This window comes from Lycium barbarum, chromosome 4, assembly GCF_019175385.1.
Source record: "Lycium barbarum isolate Lr01 chromosome 4, ASM1917538v2, whole genome shotgun sequence".
Taxonomy (NCBI): Eukaryota; Viridiplantae; Streptophyta; class Magnoliopsida; order Solanales; family Solanaceae; genus Lycium; species Lycium barbarum.
In genome coordinates, this window is record NC_083340.1 from 148679835 (window position 1) to 148705124 (window position 25290).

Genomic DNA, 25290 nt, shown 5'->3' on the forward strand with positions numbered 1-25290 from the left:
TAGTAAATTTTACCTTCGATTTGCTTGTGTTTATTTAAGGTCAAATTGGACAAAGCTTTGAACTACGGAAAAAAAAAAAAAAAAAAAGGCAGCCCAATGCAGTAAGCTCCCCCTATATGCGGGGTCCGGGAAATTATATCTTGGAATATTGTCAAACTTGATGTGAATAATATTGCAGTACTACTTTTATGATTAATACGTCTATGTTGTGCTTGTATCTTGATTTACATCTTCTATAATTGAACTGTTATCCAAAAGCATGTTGATCAGTAAATTTGTGCAGCTGTCGATATCGTTAATCAGTACTATTTAATGCTAACTAATTCAACTATATAGATAATATGGCAGTTTATAGACATCCACAAATACAAGAAGGAAAAACCAGCTTATATTGGACCTGCTGTTGGATGATATATTGGCTGATTAAGGTCTTGACTGTCGCTACAAGAATGAGGCGAGGCCAGCCCTAAGTCTATGTTGAAGTTCCTGGCTCCCATCGGGTTGTCACTGAGCATTCCTAGTCACACGGGAAAGCGGTCAAATGGCAATGCGGCTAGGTCATATATGCCCACATATCACGTTGCCTCAGCTCGACTGCATGAGGCCTCAAAGATGCAAGTCTCTGATTCTTGGCTACTGATAGTTCAGAGCTATTGGTTTGTTCTCTCAAGAATGTCGATTAATATGGATAATATATCTGTTGACAAATTATCAGCTTTCTTTGAGGTCAAATTTTTTGTAGGATCCATTGGATGATGATCATTAGATCAATCATATCATTATAAAATTAGTTGAAATGTGGAATATATTGTACAGCAAACTCTATTTGCATTTCTTTCTGTTATGTATCTAACCTATATTTGTTGCAAAATTGGACGTAAGCGAATTGATTTTGACATCATTATTATAAAAAATAAATAAAACTACTGATTTTACATGATACTCCCTCCGGATAAAAAAAAGTGTCTACTTATTAAATTAAGAAACAATTAACCTTATCTTTTCAGATTTGTCCCCATTAAGTGTTATGTGATCAAATTTCAATGCCAATTTAATTAGGCGTAGTTCAGTCAATTTACATATTTTTTTCTTGGAGTGAGTAGTTTTTTAAGAGGCATGCAAATGGTTAAGTGGACTCTTTTTTTTTATTCGGAGGGAGTAATTGATGAAAATCATTGTCATCCTGTTGTTTAATTTAACATTATTCACCCTACAATGACCAAATTATAATCAAAATCCACTATAGGCCAATAAACAAGTTTAAAACTTCCCTAAAAGGATGGCAATGAATTACTAATCAACATTTGCTGCTTAGGCGATAAATTACTAGTCAACTGATCACAATTTGAACTAAAAGCATAGAACTCATCTTTGGATAAAAAGTTGTCTGAACTGTGTATTTACTCTAAATTCACTTGCACATATACCTTCATGTAAATTTTTATTTTTAAATCAAAATCAGTTATTACATATTCTTACCTTACCTGTAACTTAACCATGATAACTTGTTCTTGACAGTATGCTACATGCCTGCAAGTTGGGCTCTTCCCTACTTCGATAAGAGAGTAAAGGAAAAAGATATTAGTTAATACAATGATGATATATTCGTGAATCTTAACTTATTATATGACTTTTATTTGTAATTATCTTATGAGTCATGTGATTGTGTAAGTATTTTTTATAAATCCAAAAGGAAAATAAAGATAAAAAATACCAGGTTGTACACAAGTAAATTGTTGATAAAAATGTGAAGCACAATTAATTGTAAATATCATAATAGCGAGGTGCACGATACATGCAGAGAAATGCGAGCGATTATTCCCCTATGTGTCACATGATAGCACATCTTCCGACACCAAAGTTTGGCCTAAGACGTCTGGAAAACACGTTTTCGAGATAGGAATTAATATCTAATACATAAACTCAATGGTTTCAATATAAATGAAAGAAAAAAGAAAAATAAGTTTCTAAAAAGTCTATTTTAAAAATGTAAGGTCCTTAAAAGTCTTTGGAGCATAGTTGAATGTAGATATCATGATAGCTAGGTACATGATACATGCAGAGAAATTCATATAATTATTCCTTTATCCAATATAAATCCAAGATTCTGACGCCTACCTCAACTTAAGACACCTAAAAATACGTTTTCGAGATAAGAATTAATATTTAATAGTATGTGATGAACTCAATGAGTTCCAATATAATGAAAGAAAAAAGGAAAATAGTGTTCAAAAATATTTACTTTAAAAATGTAAGGTCCTTAGAAATATGCGGCCATCTCAATCTCATAACATGAATTTCACCCTTCTTCAATAAAATTCTGAAGCACAAATAAATGTAGATATCATGTAAATGATAGGAATCAATATCTAATGAATTCAACTTTCAATATAAATGAAAGAAAAACAAAAAGAAGTTTCCAAAAAAATTTACTTTATAAATGTTAGGTCCTTAACTATCCACGTCCTATCCCCATAACGTGAATTTCACCCTTTACTTTTTACACATTCACAGACCCTATAGCCAAAGCAAAATCCTTCCTACAAAGCCTTTTTTCTCAACAGAAAAAAAAAAAAAAAAAAGAATCTTGAAAACCCCATTTGTTAAATCTTCAAGAAAATGGCAACAAAAGTGATGGAAGTGGTGAAGAAACTTGATATAGAGAGGTATATGGGTAGATGGTATGAAATTGCTTCATTTCCATCAAGATTTCAACCCAAAGATGGAGAAAACACAAGGGCTACATACACTTTAAACACAGATGGCACTGTACATGTGTTAAATGAAACATGGTCTAATGGAAAAAGAGGGTACATTGAAGGCACTGCTTATAAGGCTGAACCTAATAGTGATGAAGCAAAATTGAAAGTCAAGTTTTATGTTCCACCATTCTTGCCTGTTATACCTGTTACTGGTGATTATTGGGTTTTGCATATTGATCAAGATTATCAGTATGCATTGATTGGTCAGCCTAGCAGGAATTATCTATGGGTAAGTGCCTATTTATTTGTCTTTTAACATTCAAAGTTAATGTCTTTGTCATGTGTTTGTTATAAAAATATGGATGAGCGTTTAATACTTAAGTAGGGGTAACTTCTCCAGACCGCACATGTGAGATTACGCTGAGATGATGTTGTTGTTGTAGTTTTTAAAACATAGATGTGAGATTATGTTGAACGTGAGCCTAGGAGCAACGATAAAGTTGTCTCCGTCGTGTAACATATAGGTCACGAGTTCGAGCCGTGGATTCAACCACTAACGTTTTGCGTTAGGGTAGTCTATCTACATCACACATAGAGGCGGACCCAGGTCACGTGCCACCGCTAACCTCGGAAAAACATTTTATATATATGGTGTATACACCGTAAAAAACCTATGTATATTGAAAAGGACCCTTAACATATATCAACTACTTTGGTGCAATTGGTTGTTGGGCCCCTTTTGTCCTTACATGAAACCTGGGTTCGAGCCTGGCTATAGCAGTTTAGTTTCTATTTTTTTTGTTGAGTTTGTTTTGTAGATTCTCTACAAATAAATTAATAAGCCCGCAACTTCTTCTTTAGTCCTCCCTTAACACAACCCCCCCCCCCCCCCCCCCCCCTTCCCCCCCAACCCAAAAAAAAAAAAAAAAAAAAAAAAAGAAGAAGAAGAAGAGGAAGAAGCCCCAAACCAAATCTTTTCCCCATTCTAAACACATTCTCCTTCTTCCAATGTTGAAGTTTATACTTTATACTATTTTACTAATACCTTATCGTAATTATGAAGTTTTCAAAGAGTTGCACGCCAAACTTTGACAGTAACAATTGACATGTCAATAGTAAGGCATTTGGTCATTAGTGCCCCCTCTGCGTCAAAATCCTGGGTCCGCCTCTGATCACACACCCTTGTGGTGCAACCCTTTCCCGGACCCTACGTGATCGCTGGATGCTTTGTGCACTGCATTGCCTCTTTACATGTGAAATCATGTTGAAAGGGACCGAGCTAGACTTCAAATCACGTGGAAGAAAAATGTCTCGAAAGACACAATCTCTTGAAATCTAGGCAGACGTAGTGAAAAAAAAAGGGATAGAAGGAAAAGAAATATATAGGCGATATCAATTACAAGTTGGGATTAAGTTCTAGTCATGTTAGTATGTTTGCTATAGGTCCAACGTTTTCGAGGAGTTTTTAGTCACATAAGAGATAATGGTATGAAATTGCTTCATTCCTATCAAGATTTCAGTCCAAAGATGGAGTAAACACAAGGGTTACTTGCACTTTGAACCCAGATGGTACTGTGAATGTGCTAAATGAAACATGGTCTAATGGAAAAAGAGGATTTATTGGAGGCACTGCTTATAAAGCTGATCCTGAAACTGAAAGTGATGAGGCAAAATTGAAAGTCAAGTTTTATGTTCCACCATTCTTGCCAATTATTCCTGTTACTGGTGATTATTGGGTTTTGCTTTATTGATAAGGATTATCAGTATGCTTTGATTGGTCAGCCTAGTAGGAATTATCTATGGGTAAGTGCCTATATACAGGGGCGGATCTATGTAGTAGCGTGGGATTTCCACGTCACCTGGACGCCTCGGTTGAAACTATGCATATATATGTATATATGTATAAGAAACAGTATATAACCTAATTGTGCCACCCAGAGAAACAATATAGTCCATGGTGCCAGTGGTTAGGCTCCAGGTTTTCCACCCCAGGAACACCAGTTCAAATCCTTGCTATTACAATTTTTAAAGCATTTTACTACAGGTAGATTCTTCAACTGTTTCGTGCGTCACTTGCCCAACTTGATAACTAATAATTGCAATAATATTTGTCTATGTAAATCGAAAAGACTAACCCGAACCGCAATCCAAAGTTGATCAAACCAATCAAATGCTTCTTCTATTTGGACCTTGTAAATTGCAATACATCTACATTTATAGCAGAGTGGCACCCAGAACCTCCAAATTCTGGCCCGCCTCTGCCTATATATTTACCTCTTATCATTCAAAGATCGTTGCTTTTTCCCATTCCATGTGAACATTGGATGAGCTTTGAATACTGAGTTGTTTGTGTAATTCAGAGAGTGATTCTTGTTGTGTGAAATTTGTTTTGTTTTATTAGCCATGTTGGGTATTTAGTATACTATCTTTCTTAAGAATGCTGCCGTAGATGATGGATTGTTTTGTGCTGTTTGGCCTTCAGTTTCAGAGTTGTTGTCTTGGCCATTTGATATGAAAATTGGATTAGTTTTTAATAAAAAGAGTGATCCTGTCTTTGTATCAATTGAAATTAACAGATATTATCACATTTTTGCTTAGATACACGTATCTTCTTTGAAATTCGAAGGTTGAAATGGAAATCTGAGGAAAGCCATTTGAAATTTAACATCCCCTCCCTCGAATTCCCAAAAAAAAAAGAGATAGAGAGGAAAAGACACTTGAAAAAGCACTTAGTAGTAGTATTTTATTAGCTATTTGATGATCATTGGATCCGGGATCCAATGATTGAGTCTATGAACATGCTAGTTTTTCCTCTTGTAGTTATGTTGATCTGCACAGTTTTGTAAATTTCTTGAAGAGTTATATCAAGTCTTTGATACTTTTAGTTCTTCCAAGTATGCCTGGCATTAGATTCATTTGACTACCTTCACTTGATTTAGAGAAACATAAGGCAGAACGAATCTCTAACTTATATACTAATTCTTGTCGGACTTTCTCTCTTCCTCTTTCTATTCAACGAATATCGTTTACTAATAGAAATATTAGGCATTTTATTCTTCCATAACAAACTCCTAGACTTCTGTTGGTGGGTGTACACAGACCTTACCGCTCCCTTAGTGGGGTAGAGAGGCTGTTTACGATAGACTTTTGTTCCATGTAAACTAAAAAAGTCAGTAGTACATTTAGTCACACAGACTCCTCTTTTCTATTTCAATCCTTCTGTTTGTTAGGCTATGAAATGTGCTTATCTTTTCTTTTTATAACCATGAAGTACCGGCCTAGCTTGCGCGCACCTCGATTAATTTCACGGTATTTGGTACCTCCCACCAGCACAGGTACCGAGTAACTCTGTCCACCAAGGCTTTGACAGATCAGAAGAAATTATGTAGTGTTTTTCCTTATCAAAATAAAATAAAATCATGTAGTGTTTTTTGCATATTTTTCCTAATGGATTCTTGTTCCGGATTTTAACGAAATGTATTTGATGTTGTTTTTGGGCAGATATTATGTAGGAAAACATGTCTTGAAGAAGAGATTTACAATCAGCTTGTTGAGAAGGCTAAAGAAGAAGGCTATGATGTGAGCAAGCTCCAGAAGACACCACAATCTGATTCACCACCAGAGAGTGAAGATGGCCCCAAGGACACCAAAGGAATTTGGTGGATCAAATCAATCCTTGGAAAATAGGCAAAGACAGTAATCGTGAAGAAGAAAACTACCTAAAGACCAATGAAATGAGTGTTTAAAACCGTCTTTAGTGTGTTATCCTAACTGTTTAAGCTTATGTTTTATAAGTCTTTTTTCCTCAGGAACTTTGTAAAGTTGATGGTATTAATAGTTTCTGGTTTGTATTTGAATCCCGTGTGAAATGTTGAACAAGTTAATAGTACCCCTCTTCTTTTTACGTCTTTATGTTCCCCTGTGTGGCGATGTTGGGGCCAAAAAAGGAAAGGTATGAATGGGGTTTCTCGTGCTTTTGCCCCAATTGGGGGCCTTGGGGGCATTTTCTTTGACATCAAGGTTCTTAAAAAGAAATGAATTTCATATCAGTAGTTTAGTATTGGTAACTTTTTGTTGAAGCATTAAAGCAGTGGGACCATATGTTTGTTGGATTAGACATTTGGTTTTGGCAATACACATTATTATAAAGGCTCGACTGAATTCATTAGTGTCACACCACTGCTCAAGCAGCCTACGAAAGAGTTTCCAAAGGACGCTGAGGTCGAAAGTGTCTAATGTGAATGATTTATTATGTGTTCATGTGCTTATTTGAAAAACGCTATAATTTAAGTGTCTAAAATAAATTTATTGACAAATTTAAGAGATTGTTGATGCATTCAACCATCAAAAAAGAAGGTCAAAATGTCAATGTGCCACCCAAAGTTTGTAAAATATGGATTCAACTTATAAACGTCATGAGTATATATAATTTTTTGCACTATCTATTTTATTTAACCTACATCATTTTCAGGTAAGTAATGCACTTTTATGGTATCTGTAACTATCTCAAGCACTCTATTGCCCGGGCCTAAGTTCTAGCTCTTGCCTATACGCCAAAATTTGTAGGGGCAATTCGCAGAATTGCCCTTCTTTTGGGGTGGTCTTTAAATTTTGCCCCTCATATTTGAAATCTTTAAGTTTTTCCCTTCGGCTAAACCCCATGGGTTCCAGGTTCGAACCCCCACACAGTCAAAATTTTAAAAAAAATTCGCAAGGCAGAGTTTAAATTCGCTATGCCCCCACCGGCATACACTTGTGAAGGAATTACCAAAGTTATGCTGGACCCGGCATACTTATTCCTTATGGGCAGACTTGGCATAAGTATGCCGGGTCCGGCATAACTTTGGTAATTCCTTCACAAGTTTATGCCGGATCCGGCATAAAAGTTTGCCCATTAAAAGTATGCCCCCAACAGCATAAACTTGTTAAGGAATTACCAAACTTATGCCGGTCCCGGCATACTTATGCCTTATGGGCAGACTTGGCATAAGTATGCCGGGTCCGGCATAACTTTGGTAATTCCTTCACAAGTTTATGCCGGGTCCAGCATCAAAGTTTGCCCATTAAAAGTATGCCCCCACCGGATGAGGGTACCTAGGAAGAATTTCATTGTCCTCCTTCCAATATTATTACAGAACTAAAAGACTTCATGGTAAAAACTTTGTGCGTGGCCTCTTCCACTCATCGTCATGCAAATGCTGTCAACAATTGTCATAGTGTTAATATTCATGAAAAACTAGGCTTAGATATAATGGAACAAAATCACGACAACTACTCTTTTCTAACACTACCCCATAATATATTAACAAGAGCAGTTATAATATATACAATACAGGAAATGTAGCAAAGAAAGTCTTTAGGCCACATTGACACAAAAACAACTTGAATTTTAATAGAGCATTTTGATGTCACAAAATCTGTAAAAGGTTGACATGAGATCTCAAAGTTATGCCGGACCCGGCATAAACTTATGAAGGAATTACCAAAGTTATGCCGGACCCGGCATACTTATGCCAAGTCTGCCCATAGGGCATGAGTATGTCGGATCCGACATAACTTTGGTAATTCCTTCATAAGTTTATGCCGGGTCCGGCATACACGCGACCCAAACCTTGCCTTGCAGTTTTCTTTTTTAATTTATGCTTGAGCGGGGGTTCGAACTCAGAATCTCATGATTTCTGCGTGAACGCTCAGTGTTGCAATGCGAAGGGCAAAAATTAAATACCATCAATATGAGGGCATAATTTAAAGACCACAAATATGAGGGGCAAAATTTAAAGACCACCCCAAAAGAAGGGCAATCCGCGCAAAAAAATGAATTTGTAGTCAATTGAGCGGATTTACTGTCTTGAGATATCCCAAACTTCTATTTTATAGGCAAAACTAATTTATGCTCAATGGGCAACAAAAGCTTTGTGTAGCGAATTTTTTAAAGCAGTTAAAAATAAATTGTCAAGCAGGGTAAAAAAAAAAAAAAAACCATCTCTTATGGAGGTCATTTGTGAACTTAGCCCAAACAAAAGAGTCCAGTTGCGATCAACGATCTTCTTACCAGAAAGAAAGCTTTCAAGCATTTATGCAGGGGTGGCTCAAAAGGGGAGGTTAGTAAAGACTGTTTTTGGTTCTCAAACTTTGAGGCCCCAATTTTTCTTCGTTAATAGTGAATATTATGATTTTATTTTTCATTAGATAATATTGAAGTTTTTTTTAAAAAACATATAAAGTAACAATCTTTATGATTAAAAAAATGACTACTTTTTATATTACAAATATTTTAGAATTTTGAATAAAACTACTCACATATTTATATTAATAAATAAAACATTATAAAACAACATCCAATAGATTGTATTGCAGTCACATGGCTAACATTTTATTAACTTGAATTAATTCTTATTAATATAAATAATAGCAATAATATTATTGTGCGACATTAAAAGCTTTATATTATATCCAGTGTTTAAAGCTGCAAAAATATATAGGAAAATTTACATATATAGACACCATTAGCAATGTCTCATGATTATAGTGCTAAAACTATAATTTGAAATAAAAGGCACTGTGCATAATAGAAGTGCTCTAGATTGAAAAAAAATTGCACTTGTAGATAAATTGCATTTTATTCTGTCTTATGCTTCACAACGCCAAAATTTTTTGCAACTCATTAATTGTTATTGTTTTAATCAATCAACAAAAGAGTTACTGATAAGAGATATTAGTAAAAGGGTATGCACCTTGATTCCTTGATTCTGTGTAAGTCTCCATCTTTAGTACTATCATATTATTTGAGCCCTCCCCTTCTTCATCTGACCAACTACCAAAGTATCCTTCCTTTTCCAGATCAGTAATCTTCTATCATGACTTCTTCATATCCTCTTGCGTCACGAAAGTCTTGCTTTGAAGTATGATAATTGATATATTAGATGCTTTACGCTGCAACTCACAGAAGCTTGTCATGTGTTCCACATTGATACCTGAAAATTGGAGACTAGTTACATCTTGTAGTTGTTAAACAAATTTGTCAAATAAATTATGAAGTAAATTACAAGAATCGAAAGATGTCATAAGTTGTGCCTGAAGCTTAGAAGACAACTTAGGTTCATTATAAATAAAATGCTGGATGGGAAAAGAGGGAATGAGTTTTTTACTCTAATTCAAGAAATAAACAAGTACAAGTCATCCGAGATATACTCTAGTGTAGTTCTTTTGTAGTTCCTCTAAAAAATGGTCATGACGATTCATGTATCTGTACTCAGCGATGCGCAGGCAAGTGCATAGTTCGTTTCTTCGATCTCGTGGACTTTCATTTGTGCAATTTGAATAATATGATCAAAACAATATTTAGTGTGCAGTTATGTGCTTCATAACAGAATAGCTTTAATTAATTTCATGATCAAGAACACCGCTGCTCTAAAAGCTAAAAAGATCAGGAAACACATGTGAATTACCCCATAAATGTTATAGTTGACAGCTCTTTCTTTTTTTCAACCACAACTTTATCATGGAACATAAGAAATGTGGTTTCTAGTTATGTAACTTGAATTTTTTTTAAAATATTTAAAAATTAATGAACAAATAATGAAAAAATTTAGAGTGTCAGCATATACATTAAGCCAAAAATATTTGTGGAATGAGTAGTTAATTATATAGGTAGCAGTTGACACCTGCTACCCATAAAATTGCATTTGAAAAACTGCAAGTTATTTGTGTGCATCTTTCGACAAACGTGACCATAAATCATGCTTGATATCTACTTTTCAAACTTGTGATAAAAAATAAACTTTACATTCCTTTAATTATGAATCATCTCGTTAATGTTGAAAATAAGAAATTTAAATTAAATTATTTATAAATATAGAAAAGTGACAATTGTTTTTTGGCCAAACAAAAAAAAAAAAAGTGTGCCGCATAAATTGGTTCGGAGGAAGTAATTCTTTTTGGCTTCATAATCTGACGGACTCCACCCCAATTTATAGTTGACAACTCTCTCTTTTTTTCAGCCACAACTTTATCATGGAACATAAGAAATGTGGTTTCTAGTTTTGTAACTTGTATTTTTAAAAAATATTTAAAAATTAATGAAAAAATTTAGAGTGTCTGCATGTGCATTAAACCAAAAATATTTGTGGAATGAGTAGTTAATGATATAGGTAGCAGTTGACAACTACTACCTATAAATTGCATTTGAAAAACTACAAATTATTTGTGTGCATCTTTCGACAAATGTGACCCATAAATCATGCTTGATATCTACTTTTTAAACTTGTGATCGAAAATAAACTTTAAATACTTGTAATTATGAATCATCTCGTTAATGTTGAAAATAAGAAATTTAAATTAAATTATTTATAAATATAGAAAAGTGACAATTTTTTTGTGGACAAAAAAAAAAAAAAAAAGTGTGCAGCACAAATTGGTTCGGAGGAAGTAATTCTTTTTGGCTTCATAATTTGACAAACTCCACAACAGTTTATAGTTGACAGCTTTCTTTTTTTTCAGCCACAACTTTATCATGGAACATAAGAAATGTGGTTTCTAGTCATGTAACTTGTATTCTTTTTTAAAAAAACATTTAAAAATTAATGAACTAATAATGAAGAGATTTAGAGTGTCTGCATATGCATTAAGCCAAAAATATTTGTGGAATGAGTAGTTAATTATATAGGTAGCAGTTGACAACTGCTATCTATAAAATTGCATTTCAAAAACTGCAAGTTATTTGTGTGCATCTTTCGACAAATGTGACACATAAATCACGCTTGATATCTATTTTTTCAACTTGTGATCGAAAATAAACTTTACATGTAATTATGAATCATCTCGTTAATGTTGAAAATAAGAAATTTAAATTAAATTATTTATAAATATAGAAAAGTGACAATTTTTTTTGGACAAATAAAAAAAAAAGTGTGCCGCACAAATAGGTTCGAAGGGAGTAATTCTTTTTGGCTTCGTAATCTGACGGACTCCACTCCAGTTTATAGTTGACAACTATCTCTTTTTGCAGTCACGACTTTATCAAGGAACATAAGAAATGTGGTTTCTAGTTATGTAACTTGTATTTTTTTTAAAAAAAAAATATGTTAATGATATAGGTAGCAGTTGACAGCTACTATCTATAAAATTGCATTTCAAAAACTGCAAGTTATTTGTGTGCATAATTCGACAAATGTGGCCCATAAATCACTCTTGATATCTACTTTTTAAACTTGTGATCGAAAATAAACTTTACATACTTGTAATTATGAATCATCTCGTTAATGTTGACAATAAAACAATTAAATTAAATTATTTAAAAATATATAAAAGTAAATTTATTTATTTATTTGGACAAACAAAAAAAATAAAACTGTGCCGCACAAATTGGTTCGGTGGGAGTAATTCTTTTTGGCTTCCTAATCTGACGAACTCCACTCCAGTTTATAGTTGACAACTCTATCTTTTTTCAGCCACAACTTTATCATGGAACCTAAGAAATGTGGTTTTTAGTTATGTAGCTTGTATTTTAAAAAAAAAAATTAAAAATTAATTAACAAATAATGAAAAAATTTAGAGTGTTTGCATATGTATTAAGCCAAAAATATTTGTGGAATGAGTAGTTAATGATATAGGTAGCGGTTGTCGACTGCTATCTATAAAATTGCATTTGAAAAACTGCAAGTTATTTGTGTGAATCTTTCGACAAATGTGACCTATAAATCACGCTTGATATCTACTTTTCAAACTTGTGATCGAAAATAAACTTTACATTCGTTTAATTATGAATCATCTTGTTAATGTTGAAAATAAGAAATTTAAATTAATTTTTTTATAAATATAGAAAAGTGACAATTTTTTTTTTTGGACAAACAAAAAAAATAAAAGTGTGCCGCACAAATTGGTTCGAAGGGAGTAATTCTTTTTGGCTTCCTAATCTCACGAACTCCACTCCAGTTTATAGTTGACAGCTCTATCTTTTTTCAGCCACAACTTTATCATGGAACCTAAGAAATGTGGTTTTTAGTTATGTAGCTTGTATTTTTTTTAAAAAAAATAAAAATTAATGAACAAATAATGAAAAAATTTAGAGTGTCTGCATATGCATTAAGCCAAAAATATTTGTGGAATGAGTAGTTAATGATATAGGTAGCAGTTGTCGACTGCTACTTATAAAATTGCATTTGAAAAACTGCAAGTTATTTGTGTGCATCTTTCGACAAACGCGACCATAAATCATGCTTGATATCTACTTTTCAAACTTGTGATCGAAAATAAACTTTACATTCCTTTAATTATGAATCATCTCGTTAATGTTGAAAATAAGAAATTGAAATTAAATTATTTATAAATATAAAAAGTGACAATTTTTTTTTTGGACAAACAAAAAAAAAAAATGTGTGCCGCACAAATTGGTTCGGAGGGAGTAATTCTTTTTGGCTTCATAATCTGATGGTCGCCACTCCAGTTTATATTTGACAGTTCTCTCTTTTTTCAGCCACAACTTTATCATGGAACATAAGAAATGTTGTTTCTAATTATGTAACTGTATTTTTTAAAAAATATTTAAAAATTAATGAACTAATAATGACAAAATTTAGAGTGTCTACATATGCATTAAGCCAAAAATATTTGTGGAATGAGTAGTTAATGATATAGGTAGCAGTTGTCGACTGCTACTTATAAAATTGCATTTGAAAAACTGCAAGTTATTTGTGTGCATCTTTCGACAAACGTGACCATAAATCATGCTTGATATCTACTTTTCAAACTTGTGATCGAAAATAAACTTTACATTCCTTTAATTATGAATCATCTCGTTAATGTTAAAAATAAGAAATTAAAATTAAATTATTTATAAATATAGAAAAGTGACAATTTTTTTTTTTGGACAAACAAAAAAAAAAGTGTGCTGCACAAATTGGTTCGGAGGGAGTAATTCTTTTTGGCTTCATAATCTGACGGACTCCACTCTAGTTTATGGTTGACAGCTATCTCTTTTTGCAGTTACAACTTTATCATGGAACATAAGAAATGTGGTTTCTAGTTATGTAACTTGTATTTTTTTTAAAAACAATATGTGAATGATATAGGTAGCAGTTGACAGTTACTATCTATAAAATTGCATTTCAAAAACTGCAAGTTATTTGTGTGCATATTTCGACAAATGTGGCCCATAAATCACTCTTGATATCTACTTTTTAAACTTGTGATCGAAAATAAACTTTACATTCCTTTAATTATGAATCATCTAGTTAATGTTGAAGATAAGAAATTTAAATTAAATTATTTATAAATATAGAAAAGTGACAATTTTTTTTTGGACAAACAAAAAAAAAATGTGCCGCACAAATTGGTTCGGAGGGAGTAATTCTTTTTGGCTTCATTATCTGACGGACACACTCCAGTTTATAGTTGACAACTCTCTCTTTTTTCAGCCACAACTTTATCATGGAATATAAGAAATGTTGTTTATAGTTATGTAACTTGTATTTTTTTTAAAATATTTAAAAATTAATGAACTAATAATGAAAAAATTTAGAGTGTCTGCATATGCATTAAGACAAAAATATTTGTGGAATGAATAATTAATGATATAGGAAGCAGTTGACTACTGCTACCTATAAAATTGCATTTGAAAAACTGCAAGTTATTTGTGTGCATCTTTCGGCAAATGTGACCCATAAATCGCGCTTGATATCTACTTTTTAAACTTGTGATCGAAAATAAACTTTACATACTTGTAATTCTGAATCATCTCGTTAATGTTGAAAATCATAAATTTAAATTAAATTATTTCTAAATATAGAAAGTGACAATTTTTTTTTTTGGACAAACAAAAAGAATAAAAGTGTGCCGCACAAATTGGTTCGGAGGGAGTAATTCTTTTTGGCTTCATAATCTGACGGACTCCACAATAGTTTATAGTTGACTGCTCTCTCTTTTTCCAGCCACAGCTCTATCATGGAACATAAGAAATGTGGTGTCTAGTTATGTAACTTGTATTTTTCTTTTAAATATTTAGAAATTAATGAACAAATAATGACAAAATTTAGAGTGTCTGCATATGCATTAAGCCAAAAATATTTGTGGAATGAGTAGTTAATGATATAGGGTAGCAATTGACAACTGCTACCTATAAAATTGCATTTGAAAAACTGCAAGTTATTTGTGTACATCTTTCGACAAATGTGACCCATAAATCACACTTGATATCTACTTTTTAAACTTGTGATCGAAAATAAACTTTACATACTTGTAATTCTGAATCATCTCGTTAATGTTGAAAATAAGAAATTTAACTTAAATTATTTATAAATATAGAAAAGTGACAAAAAAAAAATTGGAACATTGAAAAAAATAAAAGTGTGCAGCACAAATTGGTTCGGACGGAGTAATTCATTTTGGCTTCATAATCTGACAAACGCCACTCTAGTTTATAGTTGACAGCTCTTTTTTTTTTCAGCCACAACTTTATCAAGGAACATAAGAAATGTTGTTTCTAGTTATATAACTTGTATTTTCTTAAAAAAAATATTTAAAAATTAATTAACTAAGAATGAAAAAATTTAGAGTGTTTGCATATGCATTAAGCCAAAAATATTTGTGGAATGAGTAGTTATTGATATAGGTAGCAGTTGACAACTGCTACCGATAAAATTGCATTTTAAAAACTGAAAATTATTTGTGTGCATCTTTCGACAAACGTGACCCATAAATCACGCTTGATATCTACTTTTCAAACTTGTGATCAAAAATAAACTTTACATTCCTTTAATTATGAATCATCTCGTTAATGTTGAAAATAAGAAATTTAAATTAAATTATTTATAAATATAGAAAAGTGACAATTTTTTTTTGGACAAACAAAAAAAATAAAAGTGTGCCGCACAAATAGGTTCGGAGGGAGTAATTCTTGTTGGCATCATAATCTGACGGACGCCACTCCAGTTTATATTTGACAGCTCTCTCTTTTTTCAGCCACAACTTTATCAAGGAACATAAGAAATGTTGTTTCTAATTATGTAACTGTATTTAAAAAAAAAAAAAAATTAATGAACTAATAATGAAAAAATTTAAAGTGTCTGCATATGCATTAAGCCAAAAATATTTGTGGAATGAGTAGTTAATGATATAGGTAGCAGTTGTCGATTGCTACTTATAAAATTGCATTTGAAAAACTGCAAGTTATTTGTGTGGATCTTTCGACAAATGTGACCCATAAATCACTCTTGATATCTACTTTTTAAACTTGTGATCGAAAATAAACTTTACATACTTGTTGGAGACAACGAAATTTTATTGAATTTAAACTCGTAAGAAATTCGGATTATATTAAATTCAAGATATATTAGTCCGAATAAATAAATTGTGGGCTAATATAATTGGGTTAATTATTTAAGTCAATAAATATGGATTTAAGTAATGATCCAATTTCATTGGGCTAGTCCATTTAATTGGGCTACATATGATGAACCCACTTTGTCAAGCCCAAGATGTCATCTTATTCAAGAGGCCCAAAGTGGTGCCACATGTCAAATGACGTGGCATGCCAAGTCAAACAAAGAGAGGCAATAGGATCATTCCACGTGTTAAAATGATGCAGCATGCCTAGTCAAATCAAAGGCTAATGAAGATACGTCACGTGTACAAATGACATGTTCCGGCCAATCGAATATCGGCTTGTCAGCTTAATTCTGATTGGTCGAAAGAAGTCTGCCCTTATCACAACTCCTCCATCCTACAACTATAAATAGGGGTCTCATAATTCAGAAAAGGGGACAGAAATTCTAACAAGAAGCAAGAGAGAGCTCACGGATCAAACGCTGTAGATTTCTCTACAAGCTAAAAGCATTCAAGCATTCAAGTATTTCTCTAGAAGTTCTAGAGATCCAGACAAAGATTCAAGATCAAGCTTCAAGCCCTTGAATCCAAGTACAAGCTCAAGATCAAGACCACCAGATTCAAGATCAAGCTCAAAAGCCCTTGAATTCAAGTACAAGTCAAGATCAAATCCATCAAGTTCAAGAATAAGCTCAAAAGCCCTTGAAATTATTGTTGAAAAGACGAATCAGAGGAATAATAGAGATTGTAACACTCATATTCTGAAATCAAATACAAAGATTGTTGCGATATTTTCCTGTCTTGATTATTATTTTCTCGACGCGAATTTTATTGTCTACAAATTCTGGCACGCCCAGTGGGACAATCTCTACCTCTCATCTCAACTTTTCAATCATCAAAGTTTAACAACATCGAGATGACTTCAGAGAAGATCAACTCCAAATCAATTTCCTCCAAGGTCGCTAGCTCCAAGTTCTCTGCTGATGTGGAAAGCATCCTCGACATTACCTTTGGTAGCATTGGACCAGTTACGAGGAGCAAAGCAAGCATGTTGGGACAACAAGCACTTCGAGTCTCATCCGTAACAACTCCTGTTTTTGGATATTCATCTCCTAAAGGAGCGAGATCCTCTACTGATGCATTGGAGGAAGGAAGCAACATTGCTGAAAAGATTAAGAAGACTTTAGCCCTACTTGATCTCTCTGGATCCAAAAACTCTGCTATGAAGGAAGATGATGATACTTCAAGTGACGGATCCTCTCCACTCACACCACATGAAGTAGGCCAGTCAAAGATCAACTTATGCGATAATCCATGCTATTCTCCAACATCCCCAACAATCATGCAAGCAATGGTAACCAACACTTCGTCAATGGAGGAGACACTGGAAAATTTAGCAAAGGTGATTGATGGCTTGGCCAAGAATGTACAAAATCAAGACGCTCGGATTGAGAAGTTGATGGACAAGATGGATGGATTAATGGAAGGAGAATCCAGCCACGCACCTGGGAAGGGTCCAGAAGTACAAGAGACTGAACCTCGTGCAAAGCAAGTACCACCTACCAAGGAAATTCCTATTTCTTCTGAAGGAATGATTCCGCTTGACTGACTAAAGGAGTTCATCGAAGGTACTATCAAGGATAAGTACGAAGTTGTTGCCAAGTCTTCGTTTACTTACGGAAAGCCGTACACTACAAGAATTGATAGTTTCAAGATGCCCGCCGGTTATCAACCTCCCAAATTTCAACAATTTGAAGGCAAGGGAAATCCAAAGCAACATGTTGCACATTTTGTTGAAACATGCAACAACGCTGGGACTTATGGAGACTATCTTGTCAAGCAGTTTGTCCGCTCTCTCAAGGGGAATGCCTTTGACTGGTACACTGATCTCGAGCCTAATTCTATCGATAGTTGGGAGCAACTAGAGCAGGAGTTCCTCAATCGCTTTTATAGCACAAGGCGTACCGTGAGCATGGTCGAGCTTACAAGCACTCGCCAGAGGAAGGGCGAACCAGTTATCGATTTCATCAACCGATGGAGAAATGCGAGTCTAAACTGCAAAGATAGGCTCAGCGAAGCTTCTGCGATAGAGATGTGTATCCAAGGAATGCATTGGGGGCTTCACTACATATTGCAAGGAATTAAGCCAAAGTCTTTTGAAGAACTAGCTACTCGTGCTCATGACATGGAGTTGAGCATGTCTTCCATTGGGAATGAAGGAATGCCTGTCTACGACCCTCGCAAAGGAAAGGACAAGCAGGAACCCAAGAAATGGAGCAAGTTCGTCCCTAAGAGTGATAATAAAGAATCCATGAACGTCAACGCCGCGCCTATAAAGTTTACTACGAAGGTGAGCAAGAAGCAAAGTATGAAAGCAACTTCCTTCCAAGACAACAAAAGCCGAAAGTCTACCTTGAAGGAGATGCAAGAAAGAGAATACCCCTTCCTGGATTTTGATGTCCCTGAAATTTTTGATGAACTACTTGAGTTGAAGCTCATTGAGTTACCAGAGATGAAGCGGCCCAATGAAGCTGGAAGAACAAACGACCCGAACTATTGCAAGTATCATCAACTTGTGGGTCACCCTCTTGAGAAGTGCTTTGTCTTCAAGGACAAAGTTATGCAGTTGGATAATGAAAACAAGATTCTGCTTGATGATGAGAAGGCAAGTTCGAATCAGGTCTCTATCACCTTTGGCTCTTTCGATCTGGTCTAGATATACAGCTTTGAAGAACATGAGGGAGGACCATTGAAGGAAGATAGAACCCAAGTTGATGAAGCCAATGATGAAGGTTGGATTCTGGTGACTAGGCGGAGACGCTGTAAAACAAGTCCACGAAAAGAATCATCTAAACAACCAACAAGGAAAAGGATGGTTAGAAGACCAAGGAAGCAGAAATCAGTTGAACGTCCGAGGAAAGCAAAAGTGGAGGAAAACTACCACCAAGAACCACGACGTCCTGTGACTTTGGGGGAATTCCTACCAAGCTGGTTCCACAATAAGACTGCTCGAGACAAAATTGAGGCATCATGCTTCAATACTGATAAAGAGGAAGCAAATGATGAAAACCTATCAACATTGTCTCTGTCATCATCTGAAAAGCCTGTTGAATCTTCTTCGAAAGAGGTACACACATGTGATACAAGAATCACATTCACAGATGACGATCTTCTACTTGGTGAAACACTACATAATCGCCCATTGTATATGGTGGGTTATGCCCTCGTGAAGAGGATAAACAGAATATTGATAGATGATGGATCTGGAGTTAACATTCTTCCTATTCGTACAATGAAGGAACTTGGCATCACAACTGAAGAACTTTCTGAAAGCCGCTTGATGATACAAGGGTTCAATCAAGGGGGGCAACGAGCCATAGGTGCTGTCAAAGTAGATATCACCATCGAAGATTTGCGATCAAGTGCATGGATGCATGTCATCGACGCGAAGACTTCGTATCATATGTTGCTTGGCAGGCCATGGATACACGAGAACAAAGTTGTCCCATCCTCCTACTATCAGTGTTTGAAGTATCTCGAAGGCAGGGTCGAAAAGAAGATAGTTGTTGATGATAAGCCATTTACTGAAGCAGAGTCACACTTCGTCGATGCGAAGTTCTACTTGAAGAACTACATGGTGAGAGAAGTAAAAGTCGATGACATCGCAATGACCAAGAATGATAAGATTGCAACTGAAAGAGTTGATGAGACTATTGGAAAAGTTGAAGTTGGTGTTGAGGTGTCGCACTCCAGTCCCGATAAAGGGAACACCGTGTCTTTGAAAAAGAAGAAGACAACCCCCGTGCTCTGCTATGTCCCAAAGTTGAAGAAAAAGGAAGGTCAACCATCTGAAGCTCAAGAAAATACGCTAGGAGGGCTAACTCTTCCCATCAGACGAATTGATACGATAAATTTATCCTCAAAGTTACTTGGAGACTTCGTGGCTCAGAATCCGCCACAAAATATGGCACTCCCTACAAAACGTACAAATGAAGGCTTTGATCCAAATGCTTACAAGTTATTTGTCAAGGCTGGGTACAACCCTAATGAGTCGTCAAAGTTAGGGAAACTTCCATCAGGAGCTATCATGATGCAATCACGTGAAGGTTTGGGATACAAACAACCTCCGCCAGTTCGCATATCCATAAGAAGGGCAAGTATCAACTATGTCACTGTGGAAGATGAGTCTGTTGCTTCCAACAAAAGGCCTTCAGTGTTTGATCGTCTTGGAAAGTTGGCCACAAAAGCTTCTGTATTTGAGAGATTAGGGCCGTTAAAACTGAAGAAGAAAAGGAAGAACAAGTTCCACAGAGATTATCAAAGCGTGAAAGCGCTTGCTTTGCCTGGAACCCAGAGGGATATACAGAGTTTGATTCCTTCTAGAATGAGACTACAAACAAAGCTTGTGGTTTCATGTGAAAAGGTGCTAAAAGTAAAGTCTCACACTGTAGTGTATACTAAGGAGCGTGACGAAGATGAGGAGAGTGTAGGTTCTTCATATCATATTACTGCACAAAGTGATCAAGATACTTCATTTCAGATAGAGGTTGCCAAGAAGTTGGAGGACATCTCCTCGTGTTACCACATATCTTTCAATGATGGCGATCCTCGAGAGGATGAAGATGCCAGAGATGCTCCTCCAGAACTTGAAGAAGGGGTGAAGACCACAGTAGACTCTTTGAAAGAAGTTAATCTTGGTACTGATGAAGACCCAAGACCCACCTACCTAAGTGCTTTTCTAACAGGTGATGAAGAAGACACTTACATGGAAATACTCAAAGAATACAGGGATGTTTTTGCTTGGAGTTATAAAGAGATGCCTGGATTAGATCCCAAAGTAGCAGTCCATCATCTGGCGGTTAAGAATGGTACCCGGCCTGTTAAGCAGGCCCAAAGGTATTTCAGACCATATTTGGTTCCTTCAATCGAAAATGAAGTCAACAAACTCATTGAAGCTGGCTTTATTCGTGAAGTTAAATATCCTACATGGATTTCGAGTATCGTCCCCGTGAAAAAAAAGACTGGCCAAATTCGAGTTTGCGTTGACTTCAGGGATCTTAACAATGCATGCCCTAAAGCTGATTTCCCGCTTCCCATCCCAGAATTGATGATTGATGCTACCACTGATTACGAGGCGATGTCTTTCATGGATGGTTCATCCGGCTATAACCAAATTCGCATGGCACCAAAAGATGAAGAGCTTACTGCGTTTCGTACACCCAAGGGTATTTATTGTTACAAAGTGATGCCTTTTGGATTGAAAAATGCTGGTGCCACATATCAAAGGGCTATGCAGAATATCTTTGATGATTTGCTCCACAAAAATGTTGAATGTTATGTGGATGACTTGGTGGTAAAATCAAGAAAGAGGAGCGACCACTTGCAAGACCTGAGAATGGTGTTCGATCGACTTCGGAGATATCAACTTCGAATGAATCCATTGAAATGTGCCTTTGGAGTTACTTCTGGAAAATTCCTTGGTTTCATTGTTCGACATCGAGGAATCGAAATTGATCAAGCCAAAGTTGATGCGATCTTGAAAATGCCCGAGCCTCGAAATATTCATGAGTTAAAAAGTCTACAAGGGAAGCTAGCTTATATTAGGAGATTCATTTCGAATTTAGCTGGGAGGTGCCAACCATTCAGTCGTCTCATGAAGAAGGGCGCCCCTTTCAAGTGGGACGAAGCATGTACTAATGCCTTCAAGAATATCAAGTCATATTTAATGAAGCCTCCAATTCTAGTAGCCCCTGTACCTGGAAAACCATTGATACTGTACATTTCAGCACAAGAAAGGTCGGTTGGAGCGTTGTTGGCCCAAGAGAATAGCGAAGGGAAAGAAAATTCTCTTTACTACTTGAGCAGAATGATGACATCTAATGAGCTGAATTACACGCCAATTGAAAAGTTGTATTTGGCGCTAGTCTTCTCGATTCAAAAGCTGAAGCACTACTTTCAAGCTCATAGTGTTAACCTCATTTCCAGAGCAAATCCCATCAAGTTTGTGATGTCAAAACCAGTCCTCAGTGATCGACTAGCGAGGTGGTACCTCCCTCCAGTTTCAACAATTTGAGATTAAATACATCCCTCAAAAGGCTGTAAAAGGACAAGCATTGGCAGATTTCCTAGCAGATCACCCGATACCTGATGACTGGGAGCTAACTGATGAACTTCCCGACGAAGATGCGATGGTCGTTGAAATTCAATCTCCGTGGAAAATGTACTTTGATGGTGCCGCACAACGTGATGGAGCTGGTGCTGGTGTGGTGTTTGTTACTCCGCAGGGAGAAGTTCTACCATACTCCTTTACTTTGACACAACGTTGCTCCAACAATGTCGCTGAATATCAAGCACTAATACTTGGACTTGAAATGGCCGTCGACATGAAGCAGTTGCAGTTGCAAGTCTTTGGTGACTCTCAGTTGGTGATCAATCAACTCTTGGGAAGTTACGAAGTCAAGAAGCCCGAATTACTCCCCTATCATGGTTATGCTCAGAAGTTGATAGGATGGCTTGGTGATGTGACTCTTCAACATGTCCCTAGGAGGGAAAATAAGAAAGCTGATGCTTTAGCTGCTCTAGCTTCAGCGCTTACTTTGCCAGATCAAACACAAGTGACTATCTGCCAAAAATGGGTAGTACCACCACCAAATGAGGATGAAGGCGCGGAAAGTGAGCTTGAGCATCTCGTAGCTGTTTCTGAAGCTGCAAAGGAAGACTGGCGACAACCCATCATTGATTACCTAAGTTATGGGATACTGCCAGAAGACTCAAAAAGAAGAACTGAGATTCGTCGTCGTGCACCTCGATTCCTTTACTACAAGGATACCTTATATAGAAGATCTTTTGAGGGGATACTCTTGCGATGTTTGGGAGAGGATGAAGCAGTCCAAGCTTTGCAAGAAGCACATTCAGGAGTATGTGGATCACATCAATCTGGACCAAAACTCCACTTCCACATAAAAAGGATGGGATATTATTGGCCAACGATGGTGAAAGATTACTTGGACTATGCTCGAAGATGCAAGGCTTGTCAGTTTCATGCGAATTTTATACATTAGCCTCCCGAAGCATTACACCCGACTATCGCATCTTGGCCATTTGACGCTTGGGGGGTGGATGTCGTTGGTCCTTTGCCGAAATCTTCCGGTGGACACTTGTACATCTTGGCTGCAACTGATTACTTCTCAAAATGGGCCGAAGCTGTCGCTCTTAAAGAAGTGAAGAAGGAGAATGTTGTGAACTTCATCCGAGTAAACATCATCTACCGCTTCGGCATTCCTCGTTACATAATAACGGACAATGGCAAGCCATTTGATAACAAATTGATGAACAAGATTTGTGATCTCTTCGGCTTCAAGCAGCGTAAATCTTCTATGTATCATGCTGCCGCCAACGGTCTAGCTGAAGCGTTCAATAAGACTTTGTGTAACTTATTGAAGAAGGTTGTCTCCAAGTCCAAAAGGAATTGGCATGAATGAATGGAAGAAGCCTTGTGGGCATATAGGACAACTTACCGCACACCAACGGAAGCAACCCCGTACTCGCTTGCTTATGGAGTTGAAGCAGTCCTACCACTTGAGCGCCAAATACCTTCTTTACGACTTGCTATTCAAGAAGGACTCACCGAAGAGGAAAATGCTCGATTGCGTCTTGCAGAGTTAGAAGCACTTGATGAGAAAAGGCTGGAGGCTCAACAAAATCTTGAATGTTATCAAGCCCGTCTATCTCGTGCCTTCAACAAAAAGGTTCGCTTGAGGTCCTTCCAAGTGGGAGATCAAGTCCTTGCAGTAAGAAGACCCATTATAGTTTCCCATAAGTCTGGGGGAAAATTCACCTCAAAATGGGATGGACCATATGTCGTACAAGAAGCATATTCAAGTGGCGCTTACAAGCTTGTTGATGCGGATGGCTTGAGGATCGGTCCTATCAACGCAAAGTTCTTGAAAAAGTACTATCCTTGAAGCGAGATGACGCTCCTTAAGGCACGAGCATAAACTGCATGCAACTCCTGGCCCGCAAAGTATAAACTGTGCACGGCCCAAGAAAATGTCCGCTAGGTTGAAAACCCCGCAAAGGGCAGCCTAGGCAAAAGTTAGGACACAAAAAAAAAAAAAAAAAAAACTCATTTTTCTGAACTACGGTATGACTTGATCCTCTTCACCGAGGTACGTAGGCGCTTAGAGTTTTATTCTAAGTTCAGTCGCATGAGTCAAAAAAAAAAAAAAAAACGCATCCCCCTATGCGTTGTTCAAAATGAAGTTCGCCTGACCAGGCGCATGGAAATCGTACAGACAAGTATCCTTTTGCTTTAATTTGAACTTTCACTAAATATCAGTAGTCCAACGAAGGTAAATCTCCATGAAAAATGGGTTTCTCCAATGGAATGACTGCAATCTCATAGCAAGTGGTTAAATCAAGGAGTTAAAGTCTGCAAAATCATTGGTCTCCAAATTGAAGGCCTCAAATCCGGCAACTCTTTGAGTTGAAGTCCAAAGCCATCGCAACTGCAAGGCGAAGCCTTCAAATATGTTAGTCTTCAAGCTAAAGTTTTAAATTCATCATATCTGCAAGTTGAAGTCTTAGAATCCAGCAAGCCTTCAAATTCAATCCTTCAAATCCGTCAAGTCTTCAAGTTGGAATAAAAAATTCTAAGGTGGATTTCCCGAATTTATCTGGGATGATCCAGAGGGTTTCCAACTTTGACTTTTTTGGATACATATTAGATTAATAAGTCTAGTTTCCTGAGAATTTAGAGGCTCATGATTTTGATGTTCCTACATCGAGATATGAATTTTCTCGATGAAACTGCGCAAATCTGGAACTATTGACGTTTTAGCATGTATTGTCAACTTCTGGAATTTATCTGGAACTATTCAGAATGTTGTTGGCTTTGATTTTTGGGTACATGCTAGATCTATGAGTCTAGTTTATTGAGAATTTTGCGGCTCGTGATTTTAACTCCCCTACGTCGAGATATGAATTTTTTTTGCGAGACTGCTCGAATCTGAAAAATATTGGCGTTTCAGCATGTAGAGCCAAATTCTTGGGTTTATCTGCGATGATCTATTTGTTTTTTGACATTTATTTTTAGATACATGCTATATTTATGAGTCTAGTTTCTTGGGAATTTTGCGGCTCGTGATTTCAACGTCCCTACGTCGAGATATGAATTTTTTGGCGAGACTGCTTGAATCTGAGAAGTATTGGCGTTTCAGCATGTAGAGCCAAATTCTTAGATTTATCTGGGATGATCTATATGCTTGTT

The 25290-nt window shown here is 36.0% G+C and overlaps 2 protein-coding genes and 1 long non-coding RNA gene across 11 annotated transcripts in view; 2 read left to right on the forward strand and 1 right to left on the reverse strand.

Moving 5' to 3' along the window:
• The window catches only part of LOC132637024 (uncharacterized), a 33814-nt gene extending 32983 nt beyond the window's left edge, over nucleotides 1-831 (forward strand). For 8 of the 9 annotated variants that reach the window (XM_060354168.1, XM_060354175.1, XM_060354173.1 and 5 more), the window contains one exon: nucleotides 337-831. The gene's annotated coding sequence lies outside the window, so the exon portion shown is untranslated. The remainder of the gene's footprint in view (nucleotides 1-336) is intronic. The other variant, XM_060354176.1, reaches the window with a different exon arrangement.
• A 159-nt stretch (nucleotides 832-990) lies between these two features.
• On the reverse strand, nucleotides 991-10057 carry LOC132637027 (uncharacterized). The gene is made up of 3 exons (XR_009581522.1): nucleotides 9894-10057; nucleotides 9437-9676; nucleotides 991-1552 (listed from the first exon to the last, which is right to left on the reverse strand). It is a non-coding gene; the product is annotated as an uncharacterized LOC132637027 (long non-coding RNA).
• Nucleotides 2554-6606, forward strand: LOC132637026 (temperature-induced lipocalin-1-like). Its single transcript, XM_060354177.1, has 2 exons — nucleotides 2554-2991; nucleotides 6204-6606. The coding sequence occupies exons 1-2, from the start codon at nucleotides 2620-2622 to the stop codon at nucleotides 6387-6389; spliced, it is 558 nt and encodes a 185-aa protein (XP_060210160.1). The 5' UTR covers nucleotides 2554-2619; the 3' UTR covers nucleotides 6390-6606.
• Nucleotides 10058-25290: the final 15233 nt, after the last annotated feature.